This window comes from Geotrypetes seraphini, chromosome 9 (assembly GCF_902459505.1).
Source record: "Geotrypetes seraphini chromosome 9, aGeoSer1.1, whole genome shotgun sequence".
Taxonomy (NCBI): Eukaryota; Metazoa; Chordata; class Amphibia; order Gymnophiona; family Dermophiidae; genus Geotrypetes; species Geotrypetes seraphini.
In genome coordinates this window covers 105,786,846-105,800,403 of record NC_047092.1, presented here as the reverse complement: position 1 = coordinate 105,800,403, position 13,558 = coordinate 105,786,846, and the positions used below count along the sequence as shown (strand labels likewise).

At 44.5% G+C, this 13,558-nt stretch overlaps 1 protein-coding gene across 2 annotated transcripts in view; it reads right to left on the bottom strand.

The window, feature by feature from the left end:
* Positions 1-13,558, bottom strand: part of PIGX (phosphatidylinositol glycan anchor biosynthesis class X) — a 347,324-nt gene that overhangs the window by 235,455 nt on the left and 98,311 nt on the right. For both annotated transcript variants that reach the window (XM_033959362.1, XM_033959361.1), the window contains one exon: positions 10,947-11,157. In XM_033959362.1, coding sequence (XP_033815253.1) covers positions 10,947-11,157 — 211 coding nt within the window. The remainder of the gene's footprint in view (positions 1-10,946; positions 11,158-13,558) is intronic.

Genomic DNA, 13,558 nt, shown 5'->3' with positions numbered 1-13,558 from the left:
GCTCCAATGCTATGGAACTCCTTACCACAACCTCTTCGCGACGAAGAACAACTGGATAAATTTAAGATAGGCCTAAAGACTTTTCTATTCCACGATGCATTCATTTCAGTTTAGTATCTACTTTCTCTGTTATTTTCAATTATTTAACTTTAAAAATTATTTCTAAAAGACTTTTTCCCTACCCAAATGTTTTTTTTCCCATTCCCTCTTTCTCCCTTTTCTCTTAACAATGTAACTTTACCCTCCCACAAACCTCTTCCCTCACAATCAAGTTTGTCTTGTCTATGTTTTATGTTTTAATATACACTGTATGTACTTCTAAATATTGATTATATTTATTCCTCTTTCTTATCTATATTTTTTATTATAATGTAAACCGGCCAGATATTTATTTGATGGTCGGTATATTAAAACCTAATAAACTTGGAAACTTGGGTTACTGGACCTCTCAGCAGCTTTCAACCTAGTCTAACATGCACTGCTAAAATCAAGACATATAGAATTGGGCCTCAAAGGACTAACGAAGATAGAATGGCAGGGGAACACAAGCAACTGGAAAGAAATAGACATAGGGGGTACCACAGGGATCAACTATGTCACCCATGCTGTTCAACATCTTCCTTCAACTGCTGGGGAAATTCATCAGAAAATTGGGATGGGAATGCTACATTTACACAGATGACGTCCAACAAATCAACCCACTGAAGAAACAGGACGCAAAGACTAAACAGTGGATCAAGACAGGTATAGAGAAAATCTTTGAATGGTTTCAAACAAATGGACTAGTAGCTAACAAGGCTAAAACAGAACTACTTCTAATTAACAAATGGGAAGGAAATAGCCTGAGATACCAATTAACTCTGAATGGCAATACCATAAAATCATCCATGGGGTGAGGAACCTAGGAGTATGGCTGAACCCAAACCTAGACATGATGTCACAGATCAAACGCATTGTGAAAAACGCTTATGGCAAACTCTACTGCGTTAGAGGACTTAAACTCTACCTCAAGCAATGTCCAACGTAATAACAACCCTAGCACTCTCAATCTTTGACTACTGCAATGCAATTCTGCAATACAACTTCAGTATTTTATTTTGTCGAAGTCCTGCGACGGGAACCAGCCCACGCCGCCACAGAAAGACTCTATCGGACCTGCCTGCAGGTCAGTCGAGCCCAGCTAAGCCTCCTCCCCTTTGCCAGCCGGGAGAGGAGACTTTTTTTCGTCGAAGTCCTGTGACAGGAACCAGCCCATGCCGCCACAGAAAGACTCCATCGAACCTGCCTGTAGGTCAGTCGAGCCCCGCTCAGCCTCCTCCCCTTTGCCAGCCGGGAGAGGAGACTTTTTTCTTCTTTGAGCTCCAGCGGCGGAGACTAGCCCACGCCGCCGGTGAAAGAGTCCATCAGTCCCGCCTGAAGCCCATTACTATTACATTGTACTGAACCTGCAGCCGGCAGAGTTCACCGTCTTCGGGCCCGCTCTTCCACAGAACCTCTGCGGGCACCCACAGCTGCAATCGGCAGCAAGCACACCTTGGGGCCGGCTCTTTCACAGAGCCTCTAGCGAAACTACCCACCCTCCAACCTGGGCATGTGAGCCAGCTCCGCCCCCCTTCACCGAAACCAACTCCCCCGAAACCAACTAAACTGCACAGAGATCTGTGCGAATCATCCAAAACCCAGAACGATAAGTATTCCTCAATTGTATAATCTTCAATTAGAGTCTGCTTGTATAAACTGCATGCATAACCAGCATATATAGCCTACTATCCCAGGAATAACCAAATATACAGCCTGTCCTGCATATATAGCCAGCTTATTTAGCCTGATACCGCATGTATAGCTTGCGTCCGCACGTATAACCTGTTACTGCATGAACAACCTGCAACTGCATGTATAACCCGTTACCGCACACATTATCAGTTACAACCTGTTAACTACATATTTAACCCGACACAACCTGTATACTATATGTTTAAACTGCCACCCCAGGTATCTATCATTGCATATATACTTTATGTTTACCGTTTTGCTCAACCTATCACTGCATATATACTGTATGTTTACCATATGCTCAACCTACTACCTCAGGTATAACACCCACCTCCTACACACACAGTCCATAAGTCAGCCTGTTGCCGACTGTAGAATCCGGTTGATCCCCGTCCATACCTTCTATACTGCCTGCATATGGAAAGGGAGAACAAAGAGTGAAAAACACAGAGGACTTTAATAGATGGCTCAGAGCCTGGTGTCATCAAGAAGGCTTCAGGTACATAGGAGGATGGGGAAATACATGGAAGGACAAGAAGCTATATTGCACTGATGGGCTACATATTACTACAGCAGGAAAAAGAAACCTTGCAGAGAAATTTAGACAATATTTTTCTAGGCATTTAAACTAGAAGGTGGGGGTGGTGTATATATGAAGGACAATTATAGAGACCACCCCCGGCAAAAGAAAAGATGTCATAGTAGTAAAGACTGCAACATAAGCAATATCAGCAACTCATTTCTTAGTATTGCAACGGAAAGTGAAACGACACAAAAATCCATACGAAAAAGGAGATTATCGCTGAAAAATAGCTAGAAAGCGATGACCACAAACGCTCACAGTCTAAGCAACAAAGTTCATGATCTGCAAGCCCTGATGTTACAGATCTAGATAGTGTCGTTATCACAGAGACATGGTTCAGTGAATCACATGGATGGGATGCAAACATACTGGGATATAATCTTTTTAGGAAGTACAGAGATGGTCATAAAGGTGGAGGAGTAGCTCTCTATGTAAAGATCAATATCCAAGTGACCGAAATGCAAGGGACCTGGGGAGAGGAAGAAGCGATATGGATTGCTCTGAAAAGAGAAGATGGAACTTCTATCTACGTGGGTGTAGTCTACAGACCTCCGACTCAATCGCAGCAAATTGATAAGGATCTGATTGTGGATATCCAAAAGTTTGGAAGGAAAGAGGAGGTTCTGCTGTTGGGAGATTTCAACCTGCTGGATGCGGAATTGGAAAGAAGTAGGGAGATAGTGGATGCCTTTCAAGAGGCTCTGCTCAGACAAATGGAGACGGAACCCACAAGGGAAAAAGCGATATTGGATCTGGTCCTCACAAACGGAGAGAGTATCTCTAATGTTCGAGTGGGTGCTCACCTGGGAAGTAGCGATCATCAAACGGCTACACGATACTTAAAGTCCTAGATTTCAAACGTACGGACTTTAATGCAATGGGAAAGTACCTGAAGAAAGAGCTGTTAGGATGGGAGGACATAAGAGAAGTGGAAAGACAGTGGTCTAAGCTGAAAGGAGCGATAAAAATGGCTACGGACCTTTATGTGAAGAAAATTAATAAAAACAAGAGAAAAAGGAAGCCGATATGGTTCTCCAATCTAGTGGCTGAGAAAATAAAGGCGAAAGAGTTGGCGTTCATGAAATATAAAAAAACCCAAGAAGAGGAGAGCAGAAAGGACTACAGGGTGAAAATGAAAGAAGCCAAGAGAGAGATACGTTTGGCGAAGGCACAGGCGGAAGAACAAATGGCTAAAAATGTAAAAAAGGGAGTTAAAAATTTTTTCAGATATATTAGTGAAAGGAGGAAGATAAAAAATGGAATTGCTAGGCTAAAAGATGCTGGGAATAGAGAATGACACGGGGAGCGATCCCCGCAGCGAACCGCTGCGTGGCTGCGGGTTATGGTGACCTCATTAGCAAATCGCCGCAGACGCGGGGACAAATCCTTTCACCGCCCGCAAAAACGGTGAATAGATTTGTCCCCGCAGGCCAATGTCCCCCCTTCTAGGAACCGCTATTTACCTGTGTTTCACCGTGTTCGTGACCGGGTGTTAGATGTCTCCGCCATGTTGTCTGTCTCCTCCAACTTTCGATCCAACTCGCACGTTGCCGCATTTACTCTCGATCCAACTTGCATTTGTCAGATCAACCCTTCCTGCCAATAGAACCCGCCCCCCCCCCCCGACGATCGCCGGCAGGAAGGTGCTCAGCCCTTCATGGCGACAGAACCAGCCCTCCCCAACGATCGCGGCAGGAGGATATCCAACCCCTCCTGCCAGCTCCCCAACAGCCCCCCTATGATCACTGATAGGAGGGTGCCCAACCCCTCCTGCCGGCCCCCCCAACGGCCCCCTATATCGCCAATAGGAGGGTGCCCAACCCCTCCTGCCGGACCCTCCCCCAACAAACCCCGCCATCCCGAACCACCACCCTTATTCTTACTTTCCAAGTTGGACCGGACAGCTCCTCGCTCGTCTGGCCAGCAGGCCTGCCTCCGTCCAAATGAGGCGGGCCCGCCCCTCCCCTCCCCTGACTAACCCACAGGATCCTAGGGCCTGATTGGCCCAAGCACCTAAGGCCCCTCCTATAGCGGGAGTGGCTTTAGGTGCCTAGACCAATCAGGCCCTAGGATCCTGTGGGTTGGGCAGGGTAGGGGCGGGCCCGCCTCATTTGGACAGAGGCAAGCCTGCTGGCCATACGTGTGAGGAGCCGTCCGGTCCAACTTGGAAAGTAAGACTAAGGGGGTTCCGGGGTGGGAGGGTTCGTTGGGGGGGCGTCCAGCAGGAGGGGTTGGGTACCCTCCTGCCAGCGATCTTAGGGGAGGCCACTGGGAGGACCGGCAGGAGGGGTTGGGTACCCTTCTGCTGCGATTGTCGGGAGGGCCGTTGGGGGGGGGGGGTCTACAGGAATACACAGTCTAGTACCCGAACTCGCAATCTGGGCAACTGCAACTGGGCAACCTGATCCCGAAATCTGAGCAACTGCCTGCTGCCGTCGCGTATGCTGGGACTCCTGCCTTCGTGTATCTGCCGGATACGCGAAGGCAGAAGTCCCGGCATACGCGACGGCAGCAGGCAGTTGCAAATCAGCTGACGCTGGCGCAATCTTGCACACTGGGAAAGAAGAGAATCTCCGGCGTCAGCTGACTAGCAACCCCCCATCGTATGGGACACCTGCCTTCGCATATCTGCCGGATACACGAAGACAGGAGTCCCAGCAAAAGATGCAGCTGCAGGAAGTTGCTAGTCAGCTGACGCTGATGCCGGAACTTCTCTTCCTGCCCAGTGTACACCAGGTACTGCTGGACAAGGGGAGGAGGGGAAGAAGGAAGGGAGAAAGGATACTGTTGGACAGGAGGGAAGGGGTACTGCTGGACAATGGGAACAGGGAAGGGAGAAAGGATACTGCTGGACAAGGGGGAAGTAAAAGGAAGGGAGAAGAGGTACTGCTGAACCTGGCAGAAAAGGAGGGAAAGGAAAGGTGCTACACACTGGAGGGGAAGGTGAGATGGTGCATGGGGAGAGAGCATGTTGGGTTGTGGGGTGCGAAGGAGGGATACCACTGAGGGAAGAGGCAAGGACAGAGAGAGAAAGTGTGCAGGAGGCAGAAAGTGTTGGACTCATGGAGAGGGCAAGATGGATGGGGAGGACAGAAAGGAGGGAAGGAGAAATGTTACACTGGGGAAGGGGGAGAGCGCAGAGAGTGAAAAGTTGGACTCATGGAGGGAGAGAGAGATGCTTGGTTGAGGGAAGGAGGATCAGAGGAGAAGCATACAGGAGGGGTTGGGTGCCCTCCTGTCGTGATCGCTGGGGGGAGGGGAGACTTGCAGCCGTAGCCGCGGTCACTATGCTAATCACGGCAGGGAGATCTTTGCCACGATTAGGTACAGCGGCCGCGTCTACTTACCATGTAGGCTAACATTGTAAGCATTAAAAGTACATGTCGTGTTTGTTTTTGTATAGTTATTAACTAATATTTAACTAAGTTTTAAAGAATGTTTCCTTTATACGTAAATAAAGAAAAGTATATAAAATCGTACCCGTTTGAGGCTTTTATGTATGCAGCGGTGACGGTGACGGGGCGGTGAATGGGGTTGCAGTGGCGGTGATGGGGCGGTGAATGGGGTGGCAGTGGCGGTGACGGGGCGGTGAAGGGAATGGCGGTGACGGGGCGGTGCAGAGGATGGTGAGACGGGGACGGGGCGGTGACGGGGACCAATTTTTTCACCGTGTCATTCTCTAGCTGGGAACCAATATGTGGAGAGTGATGAGGAGAAAGCAAATGTGCTAAACAAATACTTCTGTTCTGTGTTCACAGAAGAAAATCCTGGAGAAGGACCGAGATTGTCTGGAAAAGTTACACGAGAAAATGGAGTAGATTCTGCGCCGTTCACGGAGGAGGGTGTTTTATGAGCAACTTGAAAAACTGAAGGTGGACAAAGCGATGGGACCAGACGGGATCCATCCCAGGATACTAAGGGAGCTCAGAGAGGTTCTGGCGAGTCCTATTAAAGACTTGTTCAACAAATCTCTGGAGACGGGAGTGATTCCTGGGGATTGGAGGAGAGTGGATGTGGTCCCTATACATAAAAGTGGTCACAGGGATGAAGCAGGAAACTACAGGCCGGCGAGCCTCACTTCAATTGTTGGAAAAATAATGGAAGTGTTGCTGAAAGAAAGGATAGTGTACTGCCTTGAATCTAATGGGTTACAGGATCCGAGGCAACATGGCTTTACAAAAGGTAAATCATGCCAAACGAACCTGATTGAATTTTTTGATTGGGTGACCAGAGAGCTGGATCGAGGACATATGCTAGATGTAATTTACTTGGATTTCAGCAAAGCCTTTGATACAGTTCCTCATAGGAGGCTGTTGAACAAACTTGAAGGGCTGAAGTTAGGACCCAAAGTAGTGAACTGGGTCAGAAATTGGCTGTCGGACAGACACCAGAGGGTGGTGGTTAATGGAAGTCGCTCGAAGGAAAGAAAGGTGACTAGTGGAGTCCCTCAGGGTTCGGTGCTGGGGCCAATCCTGTTCAACATGTTTGTGAGTGACATTGCTGAAGGGTTAGAAGGAAAAGTATGCCTTTTTGCAGATGATACCAAGATTTGTAACAGAGTAGACACCGAAGAGGGAGTGGAAAATATGAAAAAGGATCTGCAAAAGTTAGAGGAATGGTCTAATGCCTGGCAACTAAAATTCAATGCAAAGAAATGCAGAGTAATGCATTTGGGGATTAATAATAGGAAGGAACCGTATATGCTGGGAGGAGAGAAGCTGATATGCACGGACGGGGAGAGGGACCTTGGGGTTATAGTGTCCGAAGATCTAAAGGTGAAAAAACAGTGTGACAAGGCAGTGGCTGCTGCCAGAAGGATGCTGGGCTGTATAAAGAGAGGCGTAGTCAGTAGAAGGAAGAAGGTGTTGATGCCCCTGTACAGGTCATTGGTAAGGCCCCACTTGGAGTATTGTGTTCAGTTTTGGAGACTGTATCTGGCGAAAGACGTAAGAAGACTTGAAGCGGTCCAGAGGAGGGCAACGAAAATGATAGGAGGCTTGCGCCAGAAGACGTATGAGGAGAGACTGGAAGCCCTGAATATGTATACTCTAGAGGAAAGGAGAGACAGGGGAGATATGATTCAAACATTCAAATACTTGAAGGGTATTAAAGTAGAACAAAATCTTTTCCAGAGAAAGGAAAATGGTAAAACCAGAGGACATAATTTGAGGTTGAGCACTCAACCAAAACACAAAAGCGACAACACGAAAATAATAACCAGTTGTGGTACTATAAACCCTACCGAATTCTGGACTCATTATGAGCTAAGTCCCACAACCAAAGAAATTCAGGACTTCCCAACAAGAAGGGAAAATTTCAGCAAAGGACTCCTAGACCAAATAGCCCCATACCGAACATACATAAAAACAGATAGACCACCAAATGAATGGTTTGACTCAGAATTACTAACCACCAAACAAGAACTAAGAAAACTCGAGAGAATCTGGCAAAAAACAAACAGAGAAATAGACAAGACAAACTGGAAACAAAAAATGAAAATATACAAAAATCTGATAAAGAAAAACGCACAAAGCACTATGCATATAAAATAGGTACTACAAAAATAAACAGTAAAGAATTGTTCAAACTAGTAAAAACGTTAACAGATACAACACGAATCCTGAAAAAGGACAATGAGTGCACCCCATCTGCCCAGACCCTAGCCAACTTTTAAAAAAATAAAATCACAGACCTAAGAGCAACCCTACCCACACCCACAATAAACACAATTCACTACCTCGAACACCATGACCAAGACTCCAGAGCAGACATGATCTGGGACCACTTCGAGTTCCCAGACTGGCACCAGTTCCTAAAATTATTCAACAAATACACCAAATCAAACTGTCTACATGATGCATGTCCCCCCCAAATCATGACAGTTGCCCCACTAGACTTCAAAAAGGAACTATTCACATGGCTAACAACCGCCCTTATAAACAGAACATTAAACAAGAACATGGGACACATACTGATCACTCCTATCCCCAAAGACCAGAATACCTCTACAGCGCTGACAACCAACTACAGACCCATAGCAAGTATTCCCCTTTTCACAAAGATACAGGAAGGCTTGGTCAACCTACAACTAGTAAACTACCTAGACAACTTTAACATCCTTAGTGAACACCAATCAGGATTCAGAAAAGGATACAACACAGAAACCATCATAGCCTCCATACTAAACCACCTTTATAATCATTTTAGTAAAGGTAAAAGCGCACTGATCCTACAACTAGACCTCAGCAATGTGTTTGACCTGGTAGGACCATGAGATCATGCTACTGTGCCTTGATGCAATGGGAATTTCGGGAAAGGTAAAGAAATGGTTCCAAGAATTCCTAACAAAGAGATCCTACCGAGTAACCAGCAATGGACATCACTCCAACCCATGGAATAACCCATCGGGCGTGCCCCAAGGCTCCCCCCTATCGCCCACTATTCAACATCTATGTCGCATCCTTAAGTCACCTCCTACAAAAACTAAACTTAAAGCACTACATATACGCAGATGATATATCCATCTTAATCCCTCTAACCAACATCACAAATGAAATTACTGACAACCTCTCAAACACAATGACAGAAATCGAAAAATGGACCACCACCTTCAAACTGAAATTAAACACAGCGAAAACAAGTTTTTTTGGCAAGCCCCAATGACAAAATTACGAGAACATCGCTAAAAATCAACACCCATGAATACCCAATATCCAATACCATAAAAATACTGGGTATCACTCTAGATACAAATCTAACCATGGCTGACCACACAAACTTACTGGTGAAAAAATGTTTTTACACAATGTGGAAGCTAAGGACCATAAAAAAATACTTCGACCCAACATCTTTCAGAATCGCTGATCCTATCCCTCCTTGACTACTGTGACATCATCTACCTGGGTATCCCACAAAAAAAACAGTAAAAAAAATTGAGATTAGTACAAAACACCGCTGTTCGCTTAATCTTCGGACTGAGAAAAAAAGACCACATCAGCCCCTACTACAAAAAACTACACTGGTTACCAATAAATGCGCAAATACTATTCAAATTTGCATGTATCTGCTTCAAACAAATCTGGGGACTAGCACCTTCCTACTTGCAAACTCACTTCATTCTGCACAACCCCACACGAACAACCAGAAACAAAAACATCTTTGCCTACCCAAAGATCTCAGGCTGCAGATACAAATCCTTCCTGGATAGAACCTTCATGTTCCAAGCGAATAGACAAGAAGTCTGGTTGCGAAACTGCATAAATGAACCCAAACTGACTTACAATGCATTCCGAAAAGCAATATAAACTGCCCTATTCGACAAATTCATTGATTAAAACAGACCACCCTTAAACTAAAACAACCCCCCATAAACGCTATTCAATCTCTCAGGAAGCTCCAATTTTCATGTATTCTTTACCCATGGAACTTAAATTAGTATGTACCTTGTTTATGTAACTTTTCTCTATTTTAGGCTCCTTATCATTCGTTGACTGTCCAGCCTTCTTTCAATGTGAACCGCCTAGAAGTCGCCTGACTATGGCGGTATAGAAAAATAAAGTTATTATTATTTATTATTATTATTTCTGTTCAGTCAGCAAGGTGACCTGAAGGGTAGCCCTAGTGGAAATATTTTCCTGAGAGGATTCCAGGAAATTAGTCAAATTTAAAGATTCCAAATTGGCACCCTTCTCTTCACTTTCACCAATCACCCCAGATTGAGGAACAAATTCATTGCGACATTTAGACTTAATTATTTCCTCCACTTTAACAGAAATATCTCCTTTAAATATCTATGTAACATATCTAAGGAGACAAGCAACATATAGGAAAAAAAAACATGCGTAATGTTCTAGAGGGAATACCGTTTTCTAGAAATTCCAATTGTCTATGGATCAACAAACTGTCCGTAATAAGGACTGTAGAAGCCGATTGGAAATTATTTATAGAAGAGGAATTTGTGTCAGTTCGGTGTCCATAAGTTTAATTTGCAAGTTCATACCATGAAACTTGTCAACAGTCTGGTGAGAAGTAGTACAAAGTTGTGGAACAGTAGATTTTATACACTCCTCAGTCCTAACCACTACATGCCAAATATCCTTTAAAGTAATATCCTGAGGTTGATCAACTGTCTTGGTCAAGTTAGAACACACTACTATTGTCACAAACCAGAGATAGCATATGATTATTACATTACATTACATATTTCTATTCCGCCATTACCTTTCGGTTCAAAGCGGATTACAAAAAGAGTTATGGAAGAAGGGTTACAACGTTAGATCAGAGAAGGTTTCCAAGAGAGGGAAAAGTAGGATCTGGGGTTAGGGAGGGGATGGTAAGAGGGGGGTTAATGAAGAAAGTGTATTTAAGTCTGTAGATATCTTTCCCTTAGGGGCAACACCAACTTGGGAAGATGTCCCCAATAGGACCAAAGGAGTAAAAGGAGGGGAAGAAGTAGAACACCCTCCTTCATGAAAAGAAGCACCAGAGACAGACAATTCATCTAAACCAGAAGAAGATTTCAACTGATCCTATTTCATGTTTATCCATAGGGCTTCTTAGCTTTGGAGTACTAGTGGATGACAGTGCTCACCTTTGTTACAGTGAATCAATAACTGGGGACTTAGTAAATTCACCAAGACTTCCTCATGCTGCGCAGATGGCCGGTGATACCTGATATGTATGGGCACTGTAGCACTAAAGCATCCACCACATTCAGGGTCAGGTTTTGCATAGACAAGAAGAGTATGCTCCAAAGAGAGATATTCTGGAGCTTCCACATCTATAGGATCCAGAAGCAGGACCTGCAAAGGCCAAACAAAACAATGCTGCTTAGGATCTTTGCAAGCAAAACAGCAGAAGAGTCTGTGAAAATGTATGTTGGATTTGCAACACCACTAAATAATAGTTTGGCAGACCCAGCAATCATGCATTATACAGTACAGTCTATATATTCTTAATGTGAAATTTTTTTTTTTAAACAAATCAAAATAACAGCAAGGATTGAACAATGTCAGCTACAAGAATTATGTTACTACAAAAAAATCCCCCCACCCAGTAAGTTTACAATGATTAAAAGGTATTACAGATCGAGTGGAATAAACAAAGTTCAAGAGTTAGTGAATAACAGTTCTAAAGATCATTTGTTGAGGGCTAAGATTGTATAGGTCAGTACAGACAATCCCTGCTCAGTACAGACAGTCCCTGCTCAGAAGAGCTTACAATCTAACTTGGACAGACAAACATGACGTACAGGGTTTGGGATGCAGAAACCAAGGTGAGAGGAGTTAGGAGTCAAAAGAACTCTCAAAGAGGTGAGCTTTTAACTGGGCCTTGAACACTGACTGAGCCGGAGCCCGCTGTAAGGATTCAGGCAGCTTGTTCCAAGCATATGGTGCAGTAAGGTAGAAGGGACGGAGTCTGGAGTAGAGAGTTGCGCGGGGACAGAAATCCTGCCCGTCCCCACCAATATCCCGCCTGTCCCTGTAAGATTCTCCTCCATTCTCACAAGGAATCTCCTCCATCCCCACGAGAAATCTCCTCCATCCCCACCCATCCCTCCATAAAAAGTTACCTGTCCCCATAAAAAGCAGCAATTATAGAGAGGGCTCATTCAAAAGCAAAGGTTCTAGACTTAAAAAAACACTAACTTTGTTCGGATGGGGGTTTACATCAAGGAATTATTGTCTGGATGGGAATATCTGGAAGGAGTGGAAATGCAATTGGCACAACTGAAAGGAGCAATTGAAAGGGCGACAAACCTTTTTGGGAGGCAAGTAAGAGGTAAGGAAGGCCACTTTGGTTCTCAAAAGTAGTAGCTGAGAAGGTAAGGAATGAGGGTAGTTTTCATAAACTACAAAAGATCGCAGAAAGAGGAAGACAGGCAAAAATATCTGGAAACATTAAGAGAGGCTAGTCTTACAGTCAGAAAAGCAAAGATGTAAATGAAAGAAAAAATAGCTGACACGGTAAAATGGGGAGACAAGATATTTTTTAGATATATTAGTGATAGGAAGAAGTGCAAAAGTGGCATTGTGAGACTCAAAGGTGAAGGGGAGGAATATGTAGAAGCTGATAAAGAAAAGGCCAAATTGCTTAACAGATATTTTGGTTCTGTGTTCATGGCTGAAGCGCCGGGAGCGGGACTGCAGAAGACAAATGTGAATAGGGATGGAGGAGTAATAGACTCTGATCGATTTTCAAAGGGTTGTGTTCATGAGGAGCAAGCTAAAATAAAGGTAGACAAAGCAATGGGGCCGGATAGTGTACATCCTAGGGTGTTGAAGGAACTTAGGGAAGTTCTGGTAGCTCCACTGACTGACCTTTTCAATGAGTCTTTACAGTCAGGAGTGGTACAAGAGGACTGGCGAAGGGCGGATGTGGTCTCTCTCCACAACAGTGGAAGTAAGGAAGAAGTAGGGAATTATAGGCCGGTAAGTCTGACTTCTGTGGTAAGCAAATTAATGGAAACACTTTTAAAACAGAGAATGGTCAAGTTTCTGGAATCCTATGGATTAAAGGACCGGAGGCAACATAGATTCACTAGAGGTAGGTCTTGTCAGACAAATCTAATCAATTTCTTTGACTGGATGACCAGAGAATTGGATAGATGTGCATTAGATATGGTATATTTAGATTTTAGCAAAGCCTTTGACAGTGTTCTACACAGACGTCTAATAAATAAGCTGAGTGCCCTCAGGATGGGTCCCAAAGTAACGGGCTGGGTCAAGAACTGGTTGAGTGGAAGGCGACAGAGGGTAGTGATCAATGGAGATTGCTCTGAGGAAAGGGATGTTACCAGTACTGTGCATCAAGGTTCTGTTCTTGGGCCTGTTTTTTAAAACATTTTTATAAATGATATTGCTGAAGGTTTTCAGGTAAGATTTGCCTCTTTGTGGACGATACCAAAATCTGCAATAGAGTAGACACGCTGGATGGTGTGAATAGCATGAAGAAAGACCTGGTAAAACTTAAAGAATGGTCTGAAATTTGGCAGCTAAAATTTAATGCTAAGAAATGCAAGGTCATGCATTTGGGCTGCAAAAACCCGAGGGAACGGTACAGATTAGGGAGTGAAGAGCTTATGTGCACGACAGAAGAGCGGGACTTGGGTGTGATTGTATGTGATGATCTTAAGGTGGCCAAACAGGTTGAAAAGGTGACTGCGAAAGCTAGAAGGATACTAGGTTGCATAGGGAGAGGTAT